At 41.9% G+C, this 21,884-nt stretch overlaps 1 protein-coding gene across 1 annotated transcript; it reads right to left on the reverse strand.

Annotated features, from left to right (window-relative positions):
• Nucleotides 1–1,162: 1,162 nt before the first annotated feature.
• Nucleotides 1,163–21,609, reverse strand: CHD1L (chromodomain helicase DNA binding protein 1-like; the record flags this gene model as incomplete). The annotated part of the gene is made up of 22 exons (XM_009080506.1): nucleotides 1,163–1,241; nucleotides 1,912–2,020; nucleotides 2,261–2,375; nucleotides 2,624–2,694; nucleotides 3,449–3,547; nucleotides 4,619–4,818; nucleotides 5,553–5,716; nucleotides 6,089–6,234; nucleotides 7,562–7,727; nucleotides 8,796–8,949; nucleotides 9,050–9,164; nucleotides 10,711–10,821; nucleotides 11,923–11,996; nucleotides 13,402–13,498; nucleotides 13,930–14,022; nucleotides 15,063–15,218; nucleotides 15,583–15,745; nucleotides 16,611–16,692; nucleotides 18,818–18,849; nucleotides 19,146–19,260; nucleotides 20,589–20,695; nucleotides 21,497–21,609. Coding segments are annotated over 22 exons (2,561 nt in total), but the record flags the coding sequence as incomplete, so codon positions are not given.
• Between the last annotated feature and the right edge of the window lie 275 nt (nucleotides 21,610–21,884).

The following is a 21,884-nucleotide window of genomic DNA, read 5'->3' on the forward strand; positions in this document are numbered from 1 at the left end:
AAGGAGATAACGAACCACCTGGGGTTTTCCAGCAGAGCCAAGAGTGGACAGCACAGAGTATCCAACTCGGGAAGGATTCTTCTAGTTGGAGCACAGCAGTCAGCATGATGAGCCAAGGCAGGGCTGAAATGATGAAGTAACCAGATGGTGCTGCAGAGGCAGTGTAAATGCAGCCAGTGAGATGTGTGTTGGCAATGAGATACTTAAGGCCATAGTTTCCACTGCTTGTGGGGTGATTTCCTACTGGAAGCTGAACTTTAAATTGAATTAATTTTGGCACCTCACAGTCTCTCTGGTCAAAACACTTACTAGGAGAGCTGCTATTGCCTGGTTATACTAAAAACACCCTAAAATATGCAACAGTGCCAACAATGCAAAAACTCAAGATAGTTCTCTTGCAATACAGCAAAGCCAACATCAAAAACTGTACTAAAAAGTGAATCAAAAGGTCATGGAAACTTTTTAGACAGCAGTAAGGAACTGTTTTTGCCCAACAGCTGCAACAAAAAACAGTCATGGAAAAACAGCTGTAGGAGAAGGAAAGGTGTCATTTAAAAAGTCAATCTCAAATTTTGGCAGCCTGGCACACCTTGGCCAAGAATACCGGTGAGCATTTTGCTAGACTATAAGCGTGTGATTATGTAGCTAAATTTTATGTTTGAACAAATGCAAGTCAAATGGATTTCTGGGAAACCAGAACAGTATTGTCATATAGTTGACAGGTTCCTTTCCACTAAGACTTATATGTGGACATGTGCACAGAATCCCAGGTAACCACTAAAAAGCTGATTGGAAAGATATATAGTGAGACAAGGTTTGAAATCTGAAGCAGGGGGGCAGGGAAATACAGCCAAACAATACTGTATTCCAAGCCCTAACAATAACTTAAGGCAAAGGATAACAACTGACCATCAGCAAAAGTTTAATTTTCCCTCTCCAGAACAGATCTGGGATTGAGCCAACATCCTTCCTCGTTGGAGTCCAAAGCAGTCTCATTCCTCTCCAGAGACACTACCAGTATGTAAAATGCTGGGCCCAGAAAAGGCAGAGAGATGCAGGGGCGAATAACGGCTGTGTGAGCCATGTTTCTGCAGTGAATCATACAGACTGCCTGCATGCTGTTCACTTTTTGTGCATGTTTCTTGGTAAAATTACTGCATCTTCATGGCTTTGAGACTGTCATTGAAGACGAATATGGCTGTGAAGCAGAGGAAGAGTCTTTATTCCTAGAGAAGTAGTATCTAATAAAAAGTGTCAAGGAAATGGTGTCAAGGAATGCCAGACAATGTGCTCATTAACAGATCCACCAAGGAAGGAGGAAGAATGCCCTGAATACTGTTGTCTTTGTTTCAGGTTTTCAGTTTCATAGAAATGCTGACAGTGTCAGTATAGCTAATGCATATCTTCCTACAGGAGTGACAAAACAGAGCCTCCTTGTAAACCTGCTCCCTTTCTTGGAAGGTGAAAGCCTTCCTAAGCCTGTCCTAACACACATCAACCCCACCATGTTCAGCCAAGGAAGCAGGTTATCACTTGTTCAGAACATTGTAATGTTTTTTCATATTCTCACTTTTTCTGCTTTCTGAGTCACTTCCGTTATTCTGACGTTACAGTAATCTCCCCCTCAGACCTGGCAGATAACAGGTAAGTCAATGCTGTCAACACAAGACTAGCACATAGGTCTAACAAATTCTGACAGGCATACTGAATCACACTCATCTGTCAGTATCACCTGAAATGATAAGTCCTCAGTGTGGAATGAGTACCTGGATGACAGCAAAGTCAGAAAAACCAGGTTTTTAGCTGGACTGTGGCATGTGTGCTTTGCCTTGCTTTGCATTCACTGAGATATTTATAGGATTATTTCAGTACCAGATTGTGAACAGAATAAGACATACTCCAAAAGGATACATCAGAGTGGGGATACCCCGTGCTGCCAGATACTTCCGGATGAGCCGCTCAGTCCCATACCAGTTAAAACCTTTTGTTGCATATCCTATACGTGGAAGATGAACTGTTGCTGAGAAAGAAGGAACAGAGTGCACACTCTTTAGGACAAGATACCCATAGAGAAAGCAATCTAGATAAGGACTTCAAGGCACCCAACAAAAACAGAAGAAATATTTTTGAGCAACATATCTGCTATGTAAATCTCACTCCACTTCAGAAAAAAACAGTAGAGGAGAGGCAGAAATTGGTCATCATCTTTAGGTGCAATCACACATGTAAGGATTCGCTGTTCTACAGCACAGACACTTACCATTCCTTTTCTTGGCTGCTAAATAAATCTTCTTCAAGCCCTTTTCCAAAGCAGACAGCTTAATGCCAGACAAGTTGTTGGACCGATCCCGGTGCTGAGCTACAATCAAGGCCAACTAAGGAGAAAACACACCAAAAAATGAAAGGGAGACTTACACAGTGCAAAGAGACACAGCAATAGCTGCATTACTAACTTTTAGCTTTAATAAATGAGAAAAAGATCTCATTTTCTCTAGCATTTAACTCCAACTTAGCCATCTTCCATATTCAGTGCTCTTATTGGAAAAAAGACATAAGGTTCATTTCATACAGCTTCAAAAACATATGGACAAAGATACACAAAAGAAGAGCTTCTCATTCTCACCAAGTCTTGTCCTTTTTTCCTGGATTTTTTATCATCAATGGGGAATAACAGGGTTCCTCCTAACTCCAGGTCTGTCCAGAAAACAAGAACAGGACAACAACAACAAAAAAAATCAGTCCTGAAGAGTCAATGAGCAGTCGATGCAGCACTGATTTCACTGTCACATTCTGTATTATTCTCTGAGACTTTATCTCCTCGTGATGGTTTCAGCAGTCAGACCCTTAGCCCAGGGAAGCAAGACAAATGTTTTCCCCCCAGAGCCACACAGTCACACACACACACATCCCAGTGAAAGACCACAAATGGAAAGAAAGATATTGAAACAAAAAAAAAAAAGAAAGCATCTTCTAGGAAAGAAGAAATATCAACAGGTCCACCTTACAGCAGCTGCAGGTAGCTCAAAACTACTAATACACACTCAGGAAAAGATTAGTGCTTGGAGGGAAGCAGAGGCTCAATTGAGTACTGCCTGAGGTGGCTTTCACCTCATCCTTCTTAAAGGCACTCTGACAGAAGATGCAGTGCTCTGTCTTATATAGTGAAAAATACCCTATGAATAATGAACAAGGTTGGGTTTGTTTTCTTTTTTTTTATGACTTGCAGCATGGATTGGAATGATCAGCCTCTGTGCAGAGTTCACACACTCCAAACAAGTCAACTCAAAGCACCCACTGAATTACTACTTTCAGAGCTAGGGATGCACCTATCTAGAGAAAGAAGAAAAAACACAAGTATCAAGGTATCCAGGCACCTCACCCCTGCAACATCAGTAGGACTGAAGTTCTTTCAAGTGTCTTGGCCTAAGGTCACATTTCAATCTCTTACCTTTCATCTTTCCTGCCATCTCATATATTTTCCTTGGCTGATCAGAACGAGCCTCCAGAGCAGTAAATAAACCACCCCTTCCCCAGCGGCCGGAGTCATCTAGAATGAAGTGACAAGTTAGACTCGTTTTAGAAGTGAGGTTGAAGACCACCCCTACAGGAAAGGCACCTACTCTGTCCACATGTAATGAATGATTATCAAAACCAGATATGGCAACCACATACAAACTGGAGTCAACCACGATTCAAGGGACTATCCTAAAGGATAAACCTCAGCTCTGGAGAAAAACAAACCTGTCACAGTTCTCTGAATAACCCTAGAGGAAAAATTCCTTCTTACTGTCTGCTGAGAATGCTCAAACAAGCACTAACCAGAGCATAGAGCTTATAAACCTGATGGTATCCTCACATACATACATACATATAGGTGCATAGAGCATGCATATAGTACATCCCCAGATTGGTGCCTTCAGCTTCCCACAATTAGATCTTTGGCATTTGCAGTCTTTCACTTTTACTTGGCATTTAGATTTTAAACATGAGGTTTTGTGCAGAGTGTAACATAAGCCAAAGCAGATTATGATGCTCTGCTATAGCCCTGGTCAGGGAACAACTCCAACACTCCTTCAGGAGAAGCTTTGTAATGTGACTTTCTCTCCCTCAGTTTTAGTGTCTTAAAAGAAGTCCTTGAATTAGAAGACTAGCCTAGAGTGTCTGTACAGTCTGTGCTGAGAGATAAGCACCAAGAAACTCTGACCTCAGCCGCTGGAAGTGCCTGTCTCTCACTGCAGACCGGATAAAGAAGATGATTTTCAGTATCTCAGTTCAATCCCTACAGCTTCCACAAGATAAACAAAAGGCCCTACTCTCAGGAGGGACTGTGATCACTTAGCCACAGATCTAAAATTTCAAGCCATACAGGCAGCTTTCAAGAGGTTCACCCATAGATCCACAGAGGGCATACAAAGACCCATACACACCTTGCTAGTACTTCTGTGGGTTATACATGGTGAAGTAGAGGCTGTATTGCCTCTGCACCACTAGAGACGGTCAGACTTGAACCTGAATAATTTCAGTCTGCATGGGAATTAGAAACTACTGAGCTAGTGGGGACAATTCAGGCCTCCTGTCCACCTTGCCCAACAACACTCCTGTTGTTCTTAAGTCCCACCTAGGCAGTGGACAATGATGGCATCTTCCTCTTCTGCTTTGGGGTGGGTTACGTCTCCCATGACGTACTTGATACGGTTCTGGTCTGTATCTAAATCCACATTTGGCCCAACCTCATCATCCTCAAACTCTTCCTCAGAGCCACTTTCCTCTGAAGGAAGGCAGGTAGATGTGTAATGATTTGCCTCCCACCAAGCCATCCTGAAACAAGAGAAGATGATATTCAATGAAAATCAAAAGTGGCAGATACACATCTTGGTTTAAATCATTGCAGTGAAACACAGGAGACCTAGACCTGCATTCCCCCCGTTCCATCCCCTATTTTAGGCCAGAACAATGTTTACCACAGTTCTTATCTATGATATTAAGAGCCACATGCCAACGTTGTAAGACAGTTGCAGGCATGGAAAAAGTGAGCACATAACAAAGGGCAACTAGCTACTTGGAGTGGTGAAAAGGAAGAAAACCTGGGAAACTAGGAGGAGAAAGTTAAGATACATGCCAGAGATACATACAGACGTCAGACCAATACACAGAGGCCAACTGTGACATTTCAGAAAGCTCCTCCCAAAGGCTCATTGTACACTGAGATATGGGTTTCTTATTAGGCCACTGTCTATGAATTAAAGTAGATGTAAAGTCAGGCAGGGTATTCAGAAGAAAAGAGCTTTTGCTAGGGACTCAAGCCATTTTTTCCATCTTCACATCCCCATGTTATGGAGTTCAAGCATACACACAGAAACACCCTGATATATGAAGTTAACCCTCTCATGAGGGTGGCCTGCAGCCATTTTGACATCTTCTCCTCCCCTCATCCCCAGCCTCCCTTGCAAGGCTGGATACAGAGCACAGCTTTTCATCAATCGGACACACATTTCTAAAGTACAGTGCAATATACATCAGTTTACAAGCAGCAGATACAGCACAAACCATACTTTTTCTTGTGTTCTGCCTCTGCTTTTGCTGCCTTCTTTTCCTCCATGAGCCTTGCTCTCTTGGCTGCTGCTTCTTGGCGCTTCTTCCTCCTAGCCTCCAGCTCCTCTGCACTCAACAAGTGCTTCCTCCTGGCTGACAGCTCCCGAAGGCCTGTGAGAAGGGCCTGGAGAAAGAAAAAAGTATCACAGAAACAAACTGCTCATCTTAAAGCCATGCCTGGTGCCCACCTTAACCTACATTTCTTTCCCATTTGTTTACTTGTCCACAAGTCTTAATCATCAGATCCCAGTTGTCACATAACATGTGGTTTTGTGACCTGAGTTTCTATGAGTGCCCTGTACAGCACATCTCTGATCTGTTATCACAACTGCTGAATTGTCAAGCCTTCAGATTCCAGAGCCAACTTTACTACATTGACATGCAAATCTTTTAACATGCCTTCTGCAAGCTGTAGGTAAACAGAGAAAACTGTCAGTTTCATTTTCCACAAGCAAGTGAAAGAGCATCATGTGCCTTGTCACGCCTTCTGTCTTACATTTGCTTTGTTCCGGAGAGCTCTCCCTTCCTTACTGGTCTCTTCGACAAATGCTTTCTGAAGATCCAAAAGCTGATCAAATGCTTTTTTGTCTTCTCTGCTGGGTTCTTTAGAGTAATCTTTGCCTTCATATACGTACATGTGATCTTTAAAAAACAATAAAAAAGTGTAAAAAGGAACTGAAACCCAGTAACACCTAAAATTTACAGTGAGATAGAAAAAAAATTGGCTCCTCTGTGACACTGTTCTACCCTCAGCAGAAGATCTTCACTCTCATCATTTTTTTGTGTGACTAGTGTCAGTATCATGTAGAAGTAACAGAATCAAGATTTGCTTCCTGAGACAAAAGCTTTTCATTTAAGTCATTTTTCCTGGCAAAGATCCTTCCTTCCTATTTTGGTCAATTAATTATTTTAAATTGTGGCTCTATTGCTGTTCTTCGGTCATTCCATCTTTGCCAGTGGCAAATCCATTTAGCTGTGCTTATCTAGTTACAGGCAACTCTTGTAAAGGGACAGTAAACTTTTGCTTTTGAGCTCCCAAACAAAATAAAAGCACAGAACTCTGCCAGCCCAGAGCTGCTGCTCATCAGGTATTTTCCCAATCCCTATTACACAGTGTGATACCACTGCTCCTCTTTTAAGTTACCACCAGAAAATACCAGTCTTTGCTAACTCTCAGCAAATAATTACTCACTGCTGGCAACTGCTGCTGGATGTACAATACCTAACCTGCAGGGCCACATTTCTACTTCAGTCACAGATCTATATTTAAGTGCTACTGTGTATCTAGACAGCAACTCAGTCTCTCTCACCATGACACTAGAAGAGGGAAGTACCCTTAGAATTTATTTTCATATAATATGGGGCTATGAAAAACTAACCACTATTGTATGATACCTGAATGGGAAAGCAGAGCTCTGAAGACAGAGGAGGTTTGTTCTAGTTGTTTAGACACCATGACTATGCATTTCTTATCTCACATTTGGGGATTTTTTTTTAAGGTCATGTCAACTTGTGATTTTCATGACCAATAATCTTTTGTTTGGAGATAAATACAAAACATCTGCTAAATAGCCTTTCCTTAAGTTACTGTTATATCTCCAAAACTGTAGGTTTATCTTAGTGGTTCCCTGTGGGAAAAGCAGAAGCTGCAGTATGAATATTTCCCCTTTTCTCATCAATTTCCATGTGAGGTATTACAATATTCACAGGAAGGAGTTCAACCCCCAGCCACCAAAACCGGGCAAGTATTGTTCGCACTATCTTACAAACAGGCAAATAAGGACACAAAGAGAAGAAGAAGACCAATAAAGACTCTGAAATAAAGTTTGTGGATAGGCTACAAACAAAATCCAAGTCACTTATTTACAATTCCACTTCTCTTCTTGGTGCCTTAAAAAATGTCACCTCTACCTGGGAAGATTTCCCTACCAGCACCCAAGTGTCATAGCTATTTTGATTCTTAACTTACTCTCTGTATCCTCCTCTTCTTTCTCTTCTTCACATGGCAACATAGCGTCCGTTACCCACTTCCCTCCTTTTGTCCCTCCAAGGATGTTTTCCAGCTCCACATCCTGTATAGTACTCCCCTCAGAGGAGAGCAATTTATCCAAGCCAAATTTCAAGATTTCACTCAGCTTTAACAAAGAGAAGGGGAAGTTCAGTATTATTATCTTCTAATTCCATGTCAATCCCAGCATCTTGAGCTTCTCAGGCTTAAATGCAAAGGATGTATGAGTGGAGAAACCTAAGCCTTAAGGCTGCCTGTCAAAATACTTATGCTTTACCATGTCTAGTTCTCCCAACACCTTACAGGACAAGCCCCTACAACGGATCTCCCTCAATCATAACTCATCCAGACTTGAATGGTCATTTTTCTTCAGGGCTAAATGACAAAACAGTACTTACTGCACTCAAGCAGCTTTCTTCACAGCTAGAAAGACCAGTCTAGTTTTTGTCCTCAATTCCTTTAAAACAAAACCTTAAATACCACAAAAAAACATGGGGAGAAAAATATCAGCATGGAATTTCGTATGGGCTCAGTTCCACTTTTCCCACAGAAACTGTAATTGCTGAGATAAATGCTAATGGGGTGGGGAGGGGAGGCAGAAGGGGAAAGGATACACCAAATCCAAACCTCTCCCAGGTTGAGCTGCACACAGGGGATATATTCCTTTAAATGTGTCACTTTGCTTGAGGTTTTCAACCCAAATTCTCAGCAAAAATCTCAGTTTTCAGGTCAGAATTATAAATCACGCCCTGACTCCTGAGACACTCTATTTGCCAAGAGGCCAACAGAAGGTTGACTGGGTTTCCAACTGACAACAAAAAGCTGAGTAGGTACTTGTTATCAGCTCCATTTGTAAGAGAAAAGCACCACAGATCAGCTCTAGAAACAATGAGTCAGTTTCCCCTTTAGACATGTCAGAATTACAAACAAGTAAGACAAGGAAAGACACCTTTCCCTCTTCTCCAAAAAAACACACCCTTTTCCAACAATGGATGTGCCTGAAAAGTGCAAAAGCTGTTGTCAAATGTCAGGTCTTGTCTGATCTGGGATATCATTTTGGTTCTTACGTACAAAACCTGTTGTGTCAATGCACAACTGTTTGGCTAAGGTTCATATTAGACATAAAGACAGAAATATTCCAGGACATTTCTAAGGTCCTTACTGGAGTCAAATTGAGGATATAGCTCTAGTTTACCTGTAACTCTGCTGCTCCCTGAGGCTTGGGTGCTCCCAGAGCAAACTGACCCCCTTCTATGACAGCATTTGTCAGCCTGAGCTTAGAAGCAGCTCTTCGGTAGATTATTTCTTCAATCGTATCTCGCCCAATCAAGCGAATAATTTTTACAGGCCTTGAAAAGTTTAAGAAAATTGTTATTATTCACTGTTTTTTGAGGTGCACTAAGCTATTTACTTGCACAGACCTAAACCAGAAGTAGTGACATTTCTCACTTGTGCTGCCCAATCCGGTGAGCTCTTGCTATTGCTTGCAAGTCGTTTTGTGGGTTAAAATCACTATCAGTGAAAATCACTGTATCTGCTGCTGTCAGGTTCATGCCAACGCCACCTATAAACAAAACAAGGTGGTCACAAAATATGTCATCAGCAGAAAATGAAGGAGAAGCTGGAGAATTTATGCTATGCAAAATTCTGTCAATCCTTCTCTCAACCCCAAATATAAGTCCCATAAGGATCTAAAAAGATTTTTTGCTTTCTCCAACAGCCCAAACCCAAACTGAACTGTGCAATGTAATAAAAAAGGATAGGGTGCAAATGAACCAATGCAAAAGGGACTGATTATCAAGACTGATGAACACAGACACATTCTTCTGCTGGCAGGCAGATTATCACAGCAAGGATTGGCTTCACTGAGGCCACAAGGGACTGCCCAAGTTATGACTTGGCTGCAGCACAGAAGCAACTGGTAAATACACCACTGAAACACTGGAAAACACCAGGCTCAACTGTAAAACAACCAGAGCCTAGGTATTTATATGACTTAAAGGTCTTGAGGTTTGAGCTTGAGCTCTCATGGAACGAAAAGAAAAAAACTCACAGTTAATTCTACATTGTTAAATATCCACTATTGTGACCACATCCTGTAGTTATAGAGCAGACAGCCTGCTGCCTTACATTTCTCCCAGCTCACAACAAGACAGCTTCACTGTACTCAGAACATCACTGCCAGTGGAGATAGCCATGCACCTGGAAATCTGTCCATAACATAACAGTGATGGAAATACTCTTAGCACACCTGTTCCCAGCTGAATACAAGATGCTTTGGCCAGACATGGGGATGTGCAGTAAAACACGACTCTTAAGTCTGGCTGACATGGGCAAGGAGAGTTCAGGCACGGTGGTGAGGGACATATGTACTCCTAATATTTAATATGAGGTATTTCTCTTCAGTCTTCCTATGAACTCAATGCACTGTGGTATCATTGCAGCCAGGCTCATGCAGGAAAGTCTAACCAGAAGCCCAAAGGAAGATGTGGTTCAAGTTTGATGTTTGAGACCAAGCTGTGTGGATTCCTCCTCTGGATACATGCAGAAGCCTGGCTCTGTGCTTGCCTGAACAGAGACACAGGGAGGTTCAAAACTGTGTAGAAGACACAGATCTGCCCAAGGAGCAAAGAGGGGAAGAAGCAGATGGCAGCCCCACGGAGCTCTTTGCAGTCTCAGGACAGTAAAAGGCTCTCGTTTCAGTCTGTCTGCTGGCTAGAGAGCACATCCATGTTCAGCAAACTTAAGAAGCAATTCCACCAGCTTACTTAAGGGAAGTCTGTTCCTGCCTAAATTCTAGTGCTTGCAGAAATAAAATGCTAGTGAGACTTCTTAAGCTCAAACTGGCACAAAGACAGGCATTATGGGACTTGGAATAAAATAAAACTCAAGAGGCTGTGATACAAAAATTATCTTGGCATCAGCTGCCAGAAGGAAAGTATAGAAACCAGATGTCCTAGCTGAGAGACCCAAGTTCAGGATGTGTCCTGTCTCCCTTCAAAATCCCCAACATGAACAGACTCTGCAGAATTCAGAAATCCCTGAACTCTTGCCAGAGAGAAAAAGAGGAGTGCAGAAACAAGATGGGTTGTTTATCCCTCCTTACTTACCTGCTCTGGTGCTCAACAGGAAGATAAAGATGGGCTGTTGACCGAAGTTCTTAATGGCAAGGTGTCTCTCTTCACCCCTAACAGAGCCGTCCAGCCGCTCGTAGCTGTAGCCTTTTCAAACAAACAAAGATATGTATGTTTCTGAAATTCCATCTATCCTCTTACCTTCTTACCTCAGTCTCTATTGTCTCACTGCTGTTCTGAATCTTTTTATGCCAACTCCTCCCTGCCTTGGTTCTCATTTTGTTGCCTTCAACTCCGTCATTTTTTTTCCAGTCAAACCTCATATAAACTGAAGTAGTGACCCTGACTTCCAGATTGACTGTGGGTAAAGGGTAATTTAGCTGAGTCTGAAGCAGGGATTCTTAGCATTTAATTTATTGCTTGGAAATTGAACAGGAAAATTCAGAGCCCAAGTAAAAGAACATTAGCACACAGTTCCATTTCAGACTATGCTGTTCTGGCTGTTGGCCCCACAAAACAGGCCAACAACCATCCTTATGCAAGCTCCCACGGCCCTCAATGTGTGCTTTCCTATGATGGAGCAGTATGGGATATGGCTCTACATTTGGCTTTATCCTACATTATTAGTCGTCCAAAACCATAAACACCAAACAAAAGCCTCTTTCATGGGAAATCCTAAGTAGGCTTGGAGCCATGTGGATTGAAACAAAAGAAAATGTCCCAAGAACACATTGCTAACCCTGCCAAAAATGGTCTGATCCAACCTGCCCTCACAGACATGTTGGGGCCCCCACTGTCAGCAACTGTTTTAATCAAAAATTAATTTCCTGCGTTGAATATGGCTCAATTTGTGTTTTGTGCTGGACAAACTGAATCTAGGCAAGTCTACTGCTTTTACTGCAATTACTTCAGGATTCAGGTACACAAGTGAACACAGGTATATAATATAACACTGCTACCCTGCCATCTCTTAGCTCCATTTTACTGAGGAACAAAAGCTGAAACTACTTTGAAGAACAATATTTAACTGTCAACTCATTTCAGACAGGTGGCAACACAGTGAAGAGCTGAACTCAAGACCTTCCAATTCATAGAGCCACTGCAAGAATATGGTTTCTATCTACTAAGAAGCAGTAAATATTCATCACATTCTTTTCTCCATTCCAGGCAGATCAACCAAAAGTCAGAGGAACAAGATATGGCAAAGATCATTAGGATAAGCCCTCTGCCAAAGTGTGCAGAACATACCTCTATAGTCCATGTAGTCTTGCAAGATATCAAGCAGTTGAGTCATCTGAGAAAAGAGCAAGACACGGTGGCCACTGGAAGAAGAACACGAGACATTATAATCGTCATCATACTGTGACAGCATTTTACAGAGTGGTAAAGCAGTTAGAAGAGCCTAACCAGTCACTGTTAATCAGTTACATAGCAAGGCCCCACCAACTCTGTACACTAAGCCTCCCAGAACCATGGCCCATTCCCTCACATTTTCAGCCTCACATCCAGATGCAATCAGTTAGCTTGATCTGCCATCATCAGCTGCCTTGTGTGTGGAGTCACAGAGAAGCAACTAGGCTCTAGCAGAGCTCTGCTGTTGGCTGGATACAGCCTGATAAGGATCTAAAGTAACCTGTCTAAAAGAATCCTCAACCTAGCATGATGAGGTCTTCCTCACCACATGATTGCTCTCAAATCACACAATGGAACACATATGAAATGCTGGGAAAATGTAGTATCAGCATCTCAGTGACAGCAGAGCATTTCCTCCTTCAGCTAATGACCTTCAAAGATCAAACTCTACCTACAAACATGCGTAAGAAATGAACTCTCCTCCCTCCTAGCTCGAGGCCTCAGACAGTGCTGTTTAAAACAGACTTCACTGTAGAGCAGAACACGGATGTTTTCAAGTTCAGAACTTGCACAGGGCTGTTCCCAAGGCAAAGGCATTCAAGGGAGAGGCACCCACTCACCAGGTGCTGTACAGCAGAAGGACAAAGACCTCCACAACAGAACTTCCCTAGGTCTGTTGGAGCTCTGTCCTTTGAAAGTAGTTGAAGGGAAATCACAGCCCAATTGAGAAGACAGAATTTGCATCATGCAGGAGCCATTGCTTCACAGACTGCACAAGAATGCAAACCACAGTTTGACTTGCCACCCAGCTGAGAGCTGAAGGCAAACACCCAAGGTCTTTGGGTTCTGGGTTATCAACTCGCCACAGCACAACACAAGGAGTTCTGAATGTCAATCTCAAAGCTGAGGTTTCAGCTTACTCTTAGGTTTTGGTCCAGTCAGATTTCTTTTTCACATGTGCTATGGATTCTGCCTCCTGGGCTAACACAGGCATGCCAGCACAAAGGAACTCAACCAATGCATTGGAAGCCACTCTCAGAAAACCCACAGTCAAACCAGATATGCTGAATACCAAGTCAGATGGTTATTCTCCCAGGGTCTCAAATATGGCAAACACGAGAACATGTGAGAGAGTTAGTGAAGTGTTTTGAGAAATGTTTAAAGGAAAGCTACAAAAATCTTTGAGGTTCCTCTGCCATCTCAAACGCAGCTCCTTATACTGAAAGTACTTCTTTCAGGCAGTCACTAATGTGCAATAAATAGGGCAGTGCTTGAGTTATGATGAATATCTGCTCAATCTATGGCTAAATTAGGTAGCTTGCCTTCCCCAGTTCACTTCTTCTCCTTAGGTCAACCCCCCCCAACATGACATACCCAGCATACAAGAATGAAAGGAGTTTATCCAACAAACACATCTTGCCACTGACTTCAACAATATGCTCTCCAATCTCAAAGGGTTCTGGCTCAACACCTGGAACAGAAAGGAGTTTCAAAAGCAGACCTAATAGAATACAAGTAACAACCTTGTGGTCAACCTCAGTGTGTCTGCATTGTCACTATTGTAAAGCAGAGCCCTATGATGTATGCTTGAGAAGTGATGGTCCTCCTCTGTCTCTGACACCCTCAGTAGTACACAAAGCATTGTGATTTCTTTGGGTGAGGAGACACACAAGTGCAGTTAGAAACTCAGACTTCACAGAGTCTCCTACTTTACTGCTCAATTATTGTGAACTGTCTTGTGTTGGAACTGGTCACAAACTCACAGCTGCTACTGATTCAAGTACAAGACTGTTTATTACTTGCTTCTTCTAAGCATTAGACTGCCAAGCAATAATAGAAAACCACTGTATAAATCAAGAGAGTTATTGTTTTCTATTTCAAGAGAGAGCAGTGTTTTCTTACCACTGAAAAGGTATGGGTGGGCAACACACTTCCGAAGCTGAATTAAGACATTCTGCAGTGTAACCTTCCTTCCTGTTTCATTTTCAAATGCATCTGGAACAAAGAGCACAGAAAAGTAACTGAGCAGGGAAGCTCATGCTCCATCAATGGGTAGGACTAGGAATGTTTGGGTACTGAGCATTGCTCTGAAGTGTTTCAGCACTGGTGTATTACTCTCTCCATATCACATCTGCATTTGAATTTCCCATCATAAGACTAATACATTTGTTTTCATGAACCAAACAAGATTTCCCTCAAATATTTTGGACAAGCCTTTAGAAATAAAACCCTGATGAAAACCACTCTACCTTGTCAGACTCACTGAACTTTCTAGACTCCTTGGAAAAGGTCACTGTAATTTTTCTAAGAGTGAATAATCAAAAAACGTGAAAGAAATTTGGTGCAGTTCATTTGAATTAAAAAAAAATAAATAGAAAGATCTCCTGGGCAACAGGAAATTAAGAAGGGTTGCATTTTTGTGAGGAGAAAAAGAAAATACATGCACATATGCTGACTTCAGAAGATGAAGGTTCAGATTTCCTGGTGATGTTCATGCAAAGTGCTAGTCCTAGAAGAACAAAGGGTCTCCAACTCCCCAGTTTTACTTTCTCTACAACACATAAGCATAAGTAAACCATATGATGTGGTAATGGCTGCATTGTCCACATAGCTATGTAGTTTCCCCAAAAAATTCAGGTTTGTATCTAGTAGGTTGAAATTTACTTATGGCATCTGTTGGAAAATTGGTAGAGATCCACAGATCCAAAATTTCCTGTACCACCCTTTTGTTTGACTACAAAAACATGCAACAGGAGCAGCTTATGTCATGGTATTTTAATTACAGACTAGCCCAAAGCAATCTTGAAGATGACCCTTCCTAGCTCTGCAATAGCTCAGCAACAGACCCATATGTCTCTTATCACAAGCTAAAACCACAAACCAAGCAGCACAAAACACAAAATTTGGCGTATTTATTCTGTACACATTCTGCAGGCCAAAATAACTTCTAATTCCCTAGGACAGAGCATGCATTTATAAAAGGAATTAAGTTTTCTTTTTAAAAATAATTGATAGGATTCAAAATCCTCAGTTACCTAAATCTTTTGTCAAAATGGCTTTGTAGTACTTCTTCTGCAGAGCTGACATTCCATGGTACAGAACCACTTCCACCTTCTTTGGCAGCTCGGCAGCCACTTCAGATTTGACTCTCCGAAGCAAAAAAGGCTGCAGAAGATTGTGCAATTCTTTGGCTATGCAGAGCCAGGGAAATGAAAAAAAAAAAAAAAGAAAGGAGATAACTGCATTACAGATAAGGAATTTATATAGCACCTTCACAACCACACTCTCAAAATAAATGTATAATGAATCTCATGTCAATTAGTGAAACGATTTTACTAAATTTTACACACTAACCAAATCATAGCTGCACACCTCAAACACTTAGGAGCTACATTAAGGTAGGTCTCTACTTTAGGAGTAATAATTACTTTTCGTGGTTTTGTTTTACAGCTAATCAGCATTAAAAGAGAGCAAAGAAAGAGAACACAGCACGCTTGTCTCCTAGTCAAGATAACAGCTGGTTTTGATTGAAGTACAGTGTTGTTTACTACTGACCTGGCTCACTCTCCTTTTCAATCGCTTGGTAATACTCAACAAACTCTTTCACTTCTTCCCTAGGAAAGATGTCAGGCTCAACAAGACTGAGTAAGGAGTACAGTTCCTGGAGGCTGTTCTGGACTGGAGTGCCTGTGAGTAGCAGGCTGAAGCCCACTGAGAACTGAAAGAACCAGCAATAAAACAAACTTATTAGGACAAAATATCTGGGAGGAAAAGTTAGTTAATATACAAGTCCACGCACTGGGGCAGTGGAAGTCAGTAGTTCATGACTTGAGGTTCCATGAACTAGGCAAGGGTTTCCTCATCCCCCCAGAGCTGGAGATAGCCTCTTGTTGCTTTGTATTGTCATAGGTCAGCCAGACTTCTACTACTTCAATAGCACAGCTGTGGTTCAGGACTATGTCTGGCTGGTTTACATTTTAAAGTTTTTCAAATTGCTCCAACGTGCCAAGTCCAACCATGAATCAGAGTGAGGGAGAAGCTCCAAATACTGTCCACCTCCATGCAAAGCCAACAAGATAAACCTTTATCTGTCTCCACTAAATATGCAAATCTGTTCCCCAACTCTGATGGAAGCCAGTTGTGTCCCAGAACTTAATAAATACCCTGAGGAACAAACAGAGAATCTGCATGCTATACTGAAGAGAAAAAAGTCTTTTGACACTAGAAGATAGATCATAGAATAGAATCATAGCATCATCCAGGTTGGAAGAGACCTCTAAAATGATCATATCCAACTATTAACCTGTCACTCCACTGTAACTCCTAAACCATATCCTCCAGTGCCAGATCCAGATGCCTCTTAAACACTTCTAGGGATAGTGATTCAACAACCTCCCTGGGCAACCTATTCCTGTGCCTGATCACCCTAACAGTGAAAAAATTTTCCTAACATCTAACCTGAATCTCCCCTGTCTCAGCTTATGGTCATTCCCTCTAGTCCTCTCACTGCAGGCAAGGCAGAAGAGACCATCCCCCATCACTCTACAACCCCCTTTCAGGTAGCTGTAGATGAGTTACTTTACCTCAGAAAGTGCCTTGTAAAGCAGAGAACTTTGATTTTTCAGTCTGTGAGCTTCATCTACAACCAGGGCAGCCCAGTTAAAGCTGAACAAATACAAAACAGCATTTTCAGTTAGGGGCTGACAAGTCATTCTTGTAAGTACAAAAAGACTGAAATAAGTGGTGGCTCGGCTTGGCTGAACTTGAGATGGTCTCACCCCATGAACAACAAGCAAACATCACACGTGAGGCAGGAGGAATTCACAAGTACTGCTTTTGAAGAGCCAACACAGCTTCTTAACTACAGCCTGGATGACTTTTTATGAAATCAAAACTAACTAAATTCACTTGAATTAGTTGCTTCTCTCTCCACGCCCATTACTGTCAGGAAAATGACATAATCACAGGCTAAGTCAAACACTCGAGGAGGTCTGTGATTTGCAAAAAGAGACATGAAACTGGGCCCTAGCACCTGTGCAAAAACCCAGCAACTATCATAAGACAGTGATGGAAGAGTGACTACAAGTCTTTTTGCAAATCACCCAGGACATGAGTTTCAACTTATTCTGGGTTCTTACAGCTCTATGCAGTGTCTCCTCAAGCAGGCTGTAGAATCAATGGTGATCTAGGAAATCCTCTAGGCTTAAGACAAACTCCACATCTTTTCAGTCACCAGTGTTTGTGTCTCCTTATCACTAGGCTTTAAACTACCACGTCACAGCCATTTCCACAGAGTCAAGTCTGGCTGATGGGTAGGCAGGGGAGTGGAAGCATGACCCTCCAGCTTGTTTTACTCACTTCCCAGTGGAACACAACATCTGAAATCACAGCGACCTATGTTCTCCCCACAGCCTCTGTTTGCCTTGATTTCCCTCTCTGCCATGTAAGGTTGGTTCTCCATTGCCTTCTGTCAGTCAAATTTCATTATTCTTCTTCTATGGGTTCAGGAGCTGAATTGCAGACAGGGCACTGCAGTGTGAATGAAGCATTGCAGAAGCTCATGTGCAGAGCAGAGCCTGATCTCTCATGAATTACATTAGAGCATGGGGTTTGCTCAACTCATTTGTGGTGTTACACTGCTGGAAAGGAGTAGAAGTGATAAGACACCTGATAACTTTGGTCCATCTTTACAAAGTGCTCCTACACAGGACAAGGTACAAATGATTAGGAGCCACTTTTTTTTCAGAAGGAATACTAAAGGGCAAAAAACCCTAAAGCTGAGTGACATAGCTTTGATGGTATGTGTTAGCCTTAGAAGTAGGAAATTATGCTGGAGCTGACATTTCCACGACACTAGGGCTAGTTACTTGCTCTCCCTGAGTACTGCATACCAGGGCTACAGAATCATATGCAGCAATGCAGAACATGATATGGATCTCTAAGGACAATATGGTCATGGCTACCTTTCATTAGGCCTAGCTTCTACCACGATGTCTTCATCCAGCACAATCTGCTGTTTCCAGCAGTGGCCAAGGACAAGTGCTTTGCTGAAAGTCAACAGGGTGCCCATTGCAGGCCTGACTAGTCCTGACTGACACAAAATTGTGTCAGTAAGGGCCACCGGATTTCTGCTGCTACAAAGATCCTGAGCCATTCAGGATATATGGCTGCCCCCAGCATTTGTCACAGCCCTTAGCACTATTGCAAGGCATTGGTGCTACTGCTAAAACCAGGAAAATTTCTCCCTATGTCAAGTGCAGACTTCTGTAAAACTCTGCATGACCATGACAATATCTCCTACAGGACGAATTTAAGTTGAATAATCAGTATTTCTAGAAAACAAAATGCTCCAGAAGGCCTCAACAGTTCTGACTGGTGGCAAGAGGCTATAAACTTCAGGACATGGCATTAGCCCGTTGCCACGGTTGTATAATGCAGCTCAATTTCAGTGAGTTTTGCAACTGATACCTTTATAACCTGAAGCTCTTGAAGATCTGCTCTGTTATAAATACCAGTCCTCTGGACTGATACTTAGTGCACTTCTGTAAGTCACTGTGTGTCATATTACTTTGAGTTAACTGGCTTGAAAAATGTCCTTGGGGAAAGTTCACATACATCTTAGCTAACATTAAAGACTCTTTGCTGAAAGTTGGAAAAGACAAAGCTCTAATCACAAGATATCCTTGGCTCTTCTGAAACAAGCACAGGCACTCACACATACAAACACACACTTAAGAAATCACTGACAGATGTGCAGATTTAGATTTGAAAAAATTAAAACCAGACTCACGATTTTAGAAATGCTGCATCTTTCAGACAGATCTGCAACAAAAGAAAACAAACCATGATTTGTGTTTTAAGTAAATACATCAGTTAAAAAGCAGAGCATCTTTTTGTTTACTTGCCAGCTATGGTGAAATGGAGTAGAATGGAATGAAGGCACTTATTGCCTAAGGAAAACAATGTGACACCTACATGGCACCTTCACATGGTGGTTTAACACCAGTTGTCAACTTAGCACCACACAGCCACTCCGTGGGAAGGGAGAAGAGAATTGGAAGAGTAAAAGTGAGAAGAAAACTTGAGCCCTCCTTTCAAGTGACAAAGACATCACATACCTCATATGTTGTCAAGAGTGCGTGGAAGTGAGAGTGTTCTTTCAGGTTCTGCTGCAGTTTGGGTCGCTCCTCTTTGTTGCCTATGTATGTTACAAAAGAAATACCTGGAGCAAACCTGTTGTTAAGAAAAAGACAAAGCAAAACCAGTGAGCCAAGCTGTGTCCTTTCACGTGTTTATAATCCTATACTCCATCATCAAACACAGCTACTGCAGAGGTAATGAGAACTTCTACTCAAACACCCTACCCTCCTGTGAGATGTATCTGGATCTCAGCTTTTGAACCTCACTCCTTCATGATTTATTTGCATCTCACATCGGCACCTCAGCTGCTGGTTCTGGTTTGGACAAAGCCCAAATAAAACTGCATTCTCCTAGGCCTAAGAGCTCAAGACATAATTGAAAACCAGTCTCATGGCCCACCTGAATTGAAAATAGCTCCTGAGAAGCAGGTGAATTAACACAGTTTTCCCAGCTGACCAAAGAATTGGCCTAAATCATGCTAAAATAAAGGCAAACAGTGTCTGCAGCAAACAGATCCAAGTAAGGGCCTCAAAATACATTCTCTTAGTCAAAAAGCAGATAAACTCAGTTTCATGAAGAAAGAGTTGGGACCACAAAATTCTTCCTCATTTAAACCCACCACTGTTATTTACCTCATATTATATAATCATAGATTTTTAGGGTTGGAATGGACCTTACAGACCATCTAGTCCCAACTCCCCCTGCCACAGGCAGGGACACCTCCTCATATTCCTTCTGGATAGCTGTTCACTGCTATCTATAAAGGGATGCACTTCCCCCCAACTATTCCAACCACAAGCCTATCCAAATCAGGCCAGCTCACTTCAGAATGTAACCTGGATGACTTCAGATGCTGAGAGACAGCATTGTCCAATGGCCACGTAGACTTCCGTTCTAATCTTTAACTTTCTGCCCTCCCTCTCAAAAGGAATCACTGGGCTCCAGACTGAAAATGCACATATTCCAGGCACAGCAGATGTGCCATGAGCACAGCCACTGCACCTCAGTGAAGATGAGTTGCATGCACAGATGTAATGCATGTTGCATGCATAGGTGAGCATGCCCCCAACTTGGGTCTTACCTTTCATCACACAGAATCCTGGCCATCTTCAGCAGAGTTTGTCTAAGAGGGGCTGAGCATGGAGGGTTACAAATCAATAAAAAGCAAGGAGCTAGCAGAGGCATTTGGACTGAAAGTCAGCCGACACTACAAGATGGATGAATTCACATAAACCACAGCATTGTAAAGACTATGCACTATCTGCATAGTTGGCATTGACTTGTTGATTTAGTAGCTTCCCTCTTTACTTTTTATCCCTTTGAAAGGATAAAAAGAAAGTTTTGGAGTGAGGACATTTGAAGGCAATCTTTGTAACTTGCTGTACAAGAATATAATGAACCAGACAACTACTGAAACTTACCTCTCCAGTTCCTCCTTCCAGTTGCTCAGAACAGACAGAGGACAAAGTATCAGAAATCTCTCTTTGTTGGTTAATTTTTTTGTCAAATAAAGAAGTAGGGAAATAGTCTGAAAGGCAAGGAAAATATTTTTTTGTAAAACAACAGAAGGATTCAACACAATAGCCTGAATCTACCTAAGACTGAATCTACAAAGCTCCTTGTTGAGCTTCGCAGCTACTTCCCACAGGTTCTCTGGTACAAAGCAGAGTTAATAAAATATCAAGTGGGATCCACAATCAATGACAAAAAGGCTTAGATCCCAAAACATGACCTCAACATATGGAGCCCCTTTCCAAAGGCCTCTCTCCCACAGTCACAAAACAGAAGATGTACCATGCATCACTTTCTTAAACTAACAGTTTGTTATGTAAGACCTATTGAATAAAACCAGCTGAAACAAAGCACAGTCACTTTCCCACAAAATGTAAACCCACTGAAACACTTATTTTAAAAATCCAACAAACCTTTGAAACAAATTAAACCTATAAATTTTAATCTATGTGTTGACAAACTCAAAAATCATCTTGATGCAGGTGCATCAAAAGGGTATCACTCTGTCTGTACTGGATGTGTATTGTGCCTTTGACTTTACACACTATGAATTATGCACTGTTTGTATAAAATGACCACTCATCTTTTTATAAAACCCCCAAACCTGTTTAGAGTGTTACTCAGGACTTAACTCAGGACTTGTTTTATGTGGTTAAGGAATGAAAGAGACAATGAGCTCTCTGGTTTGAATATGGGAATCAGAACGGAGCTGCTTAACTGACCAGTCATTAGGGTGCATTTCCTTTTTCACTGTGCAGAAACACTGGGCTAAAACAAAAGTTAGGCAAAGATCATTTTCCAGGAGAAGAAGACATACCTGACAAGTCTTCCCAAGACCCATCTCATCACCCAGGATACAGCCATGCTGGACTTCATAGCACTGCACCAGCCAGTTAACACCTTCTATTTGATAGGGACGAAGCTTAATGCCTGGGAATAAGAGTAATTTGTTATACTTACACTGTCATCCAATACACTCTATACACAGTTACACATCAAAGCTACTGAATAAGTCCTGTCCAGAAGAGGTTTTCCCAAACATCTGCCTTACAGAAAATGCACAGCAGCTTTCAGCAGCAGCTGGCTTACCCTCCTGGCAAGCAGAGACATCACTGTTACAGAAATTCCTTTAATTAAACCATAATCAGAAACACACCAAAATGCCCAAAGTTGTTACAAAGGCCTGTACAAGGAACCTGAACTGA

Source organism: Acanthisitta chloris, unplaced genomic scaffold (genome assembly GCF_000695815.1).
Source record: "Acanthisitta chloris isolate BGI_N310 unplaced genomic scaffold, ASM69581v1 scaffold44128, whole genome shotgun sequence".
Lineage (NCBI taxonomy): Eukaryota > Metazoa > Chordata > Aves > Passeriformes > Acanthisittidae > Acanthisitta > Acanthisitta chloris.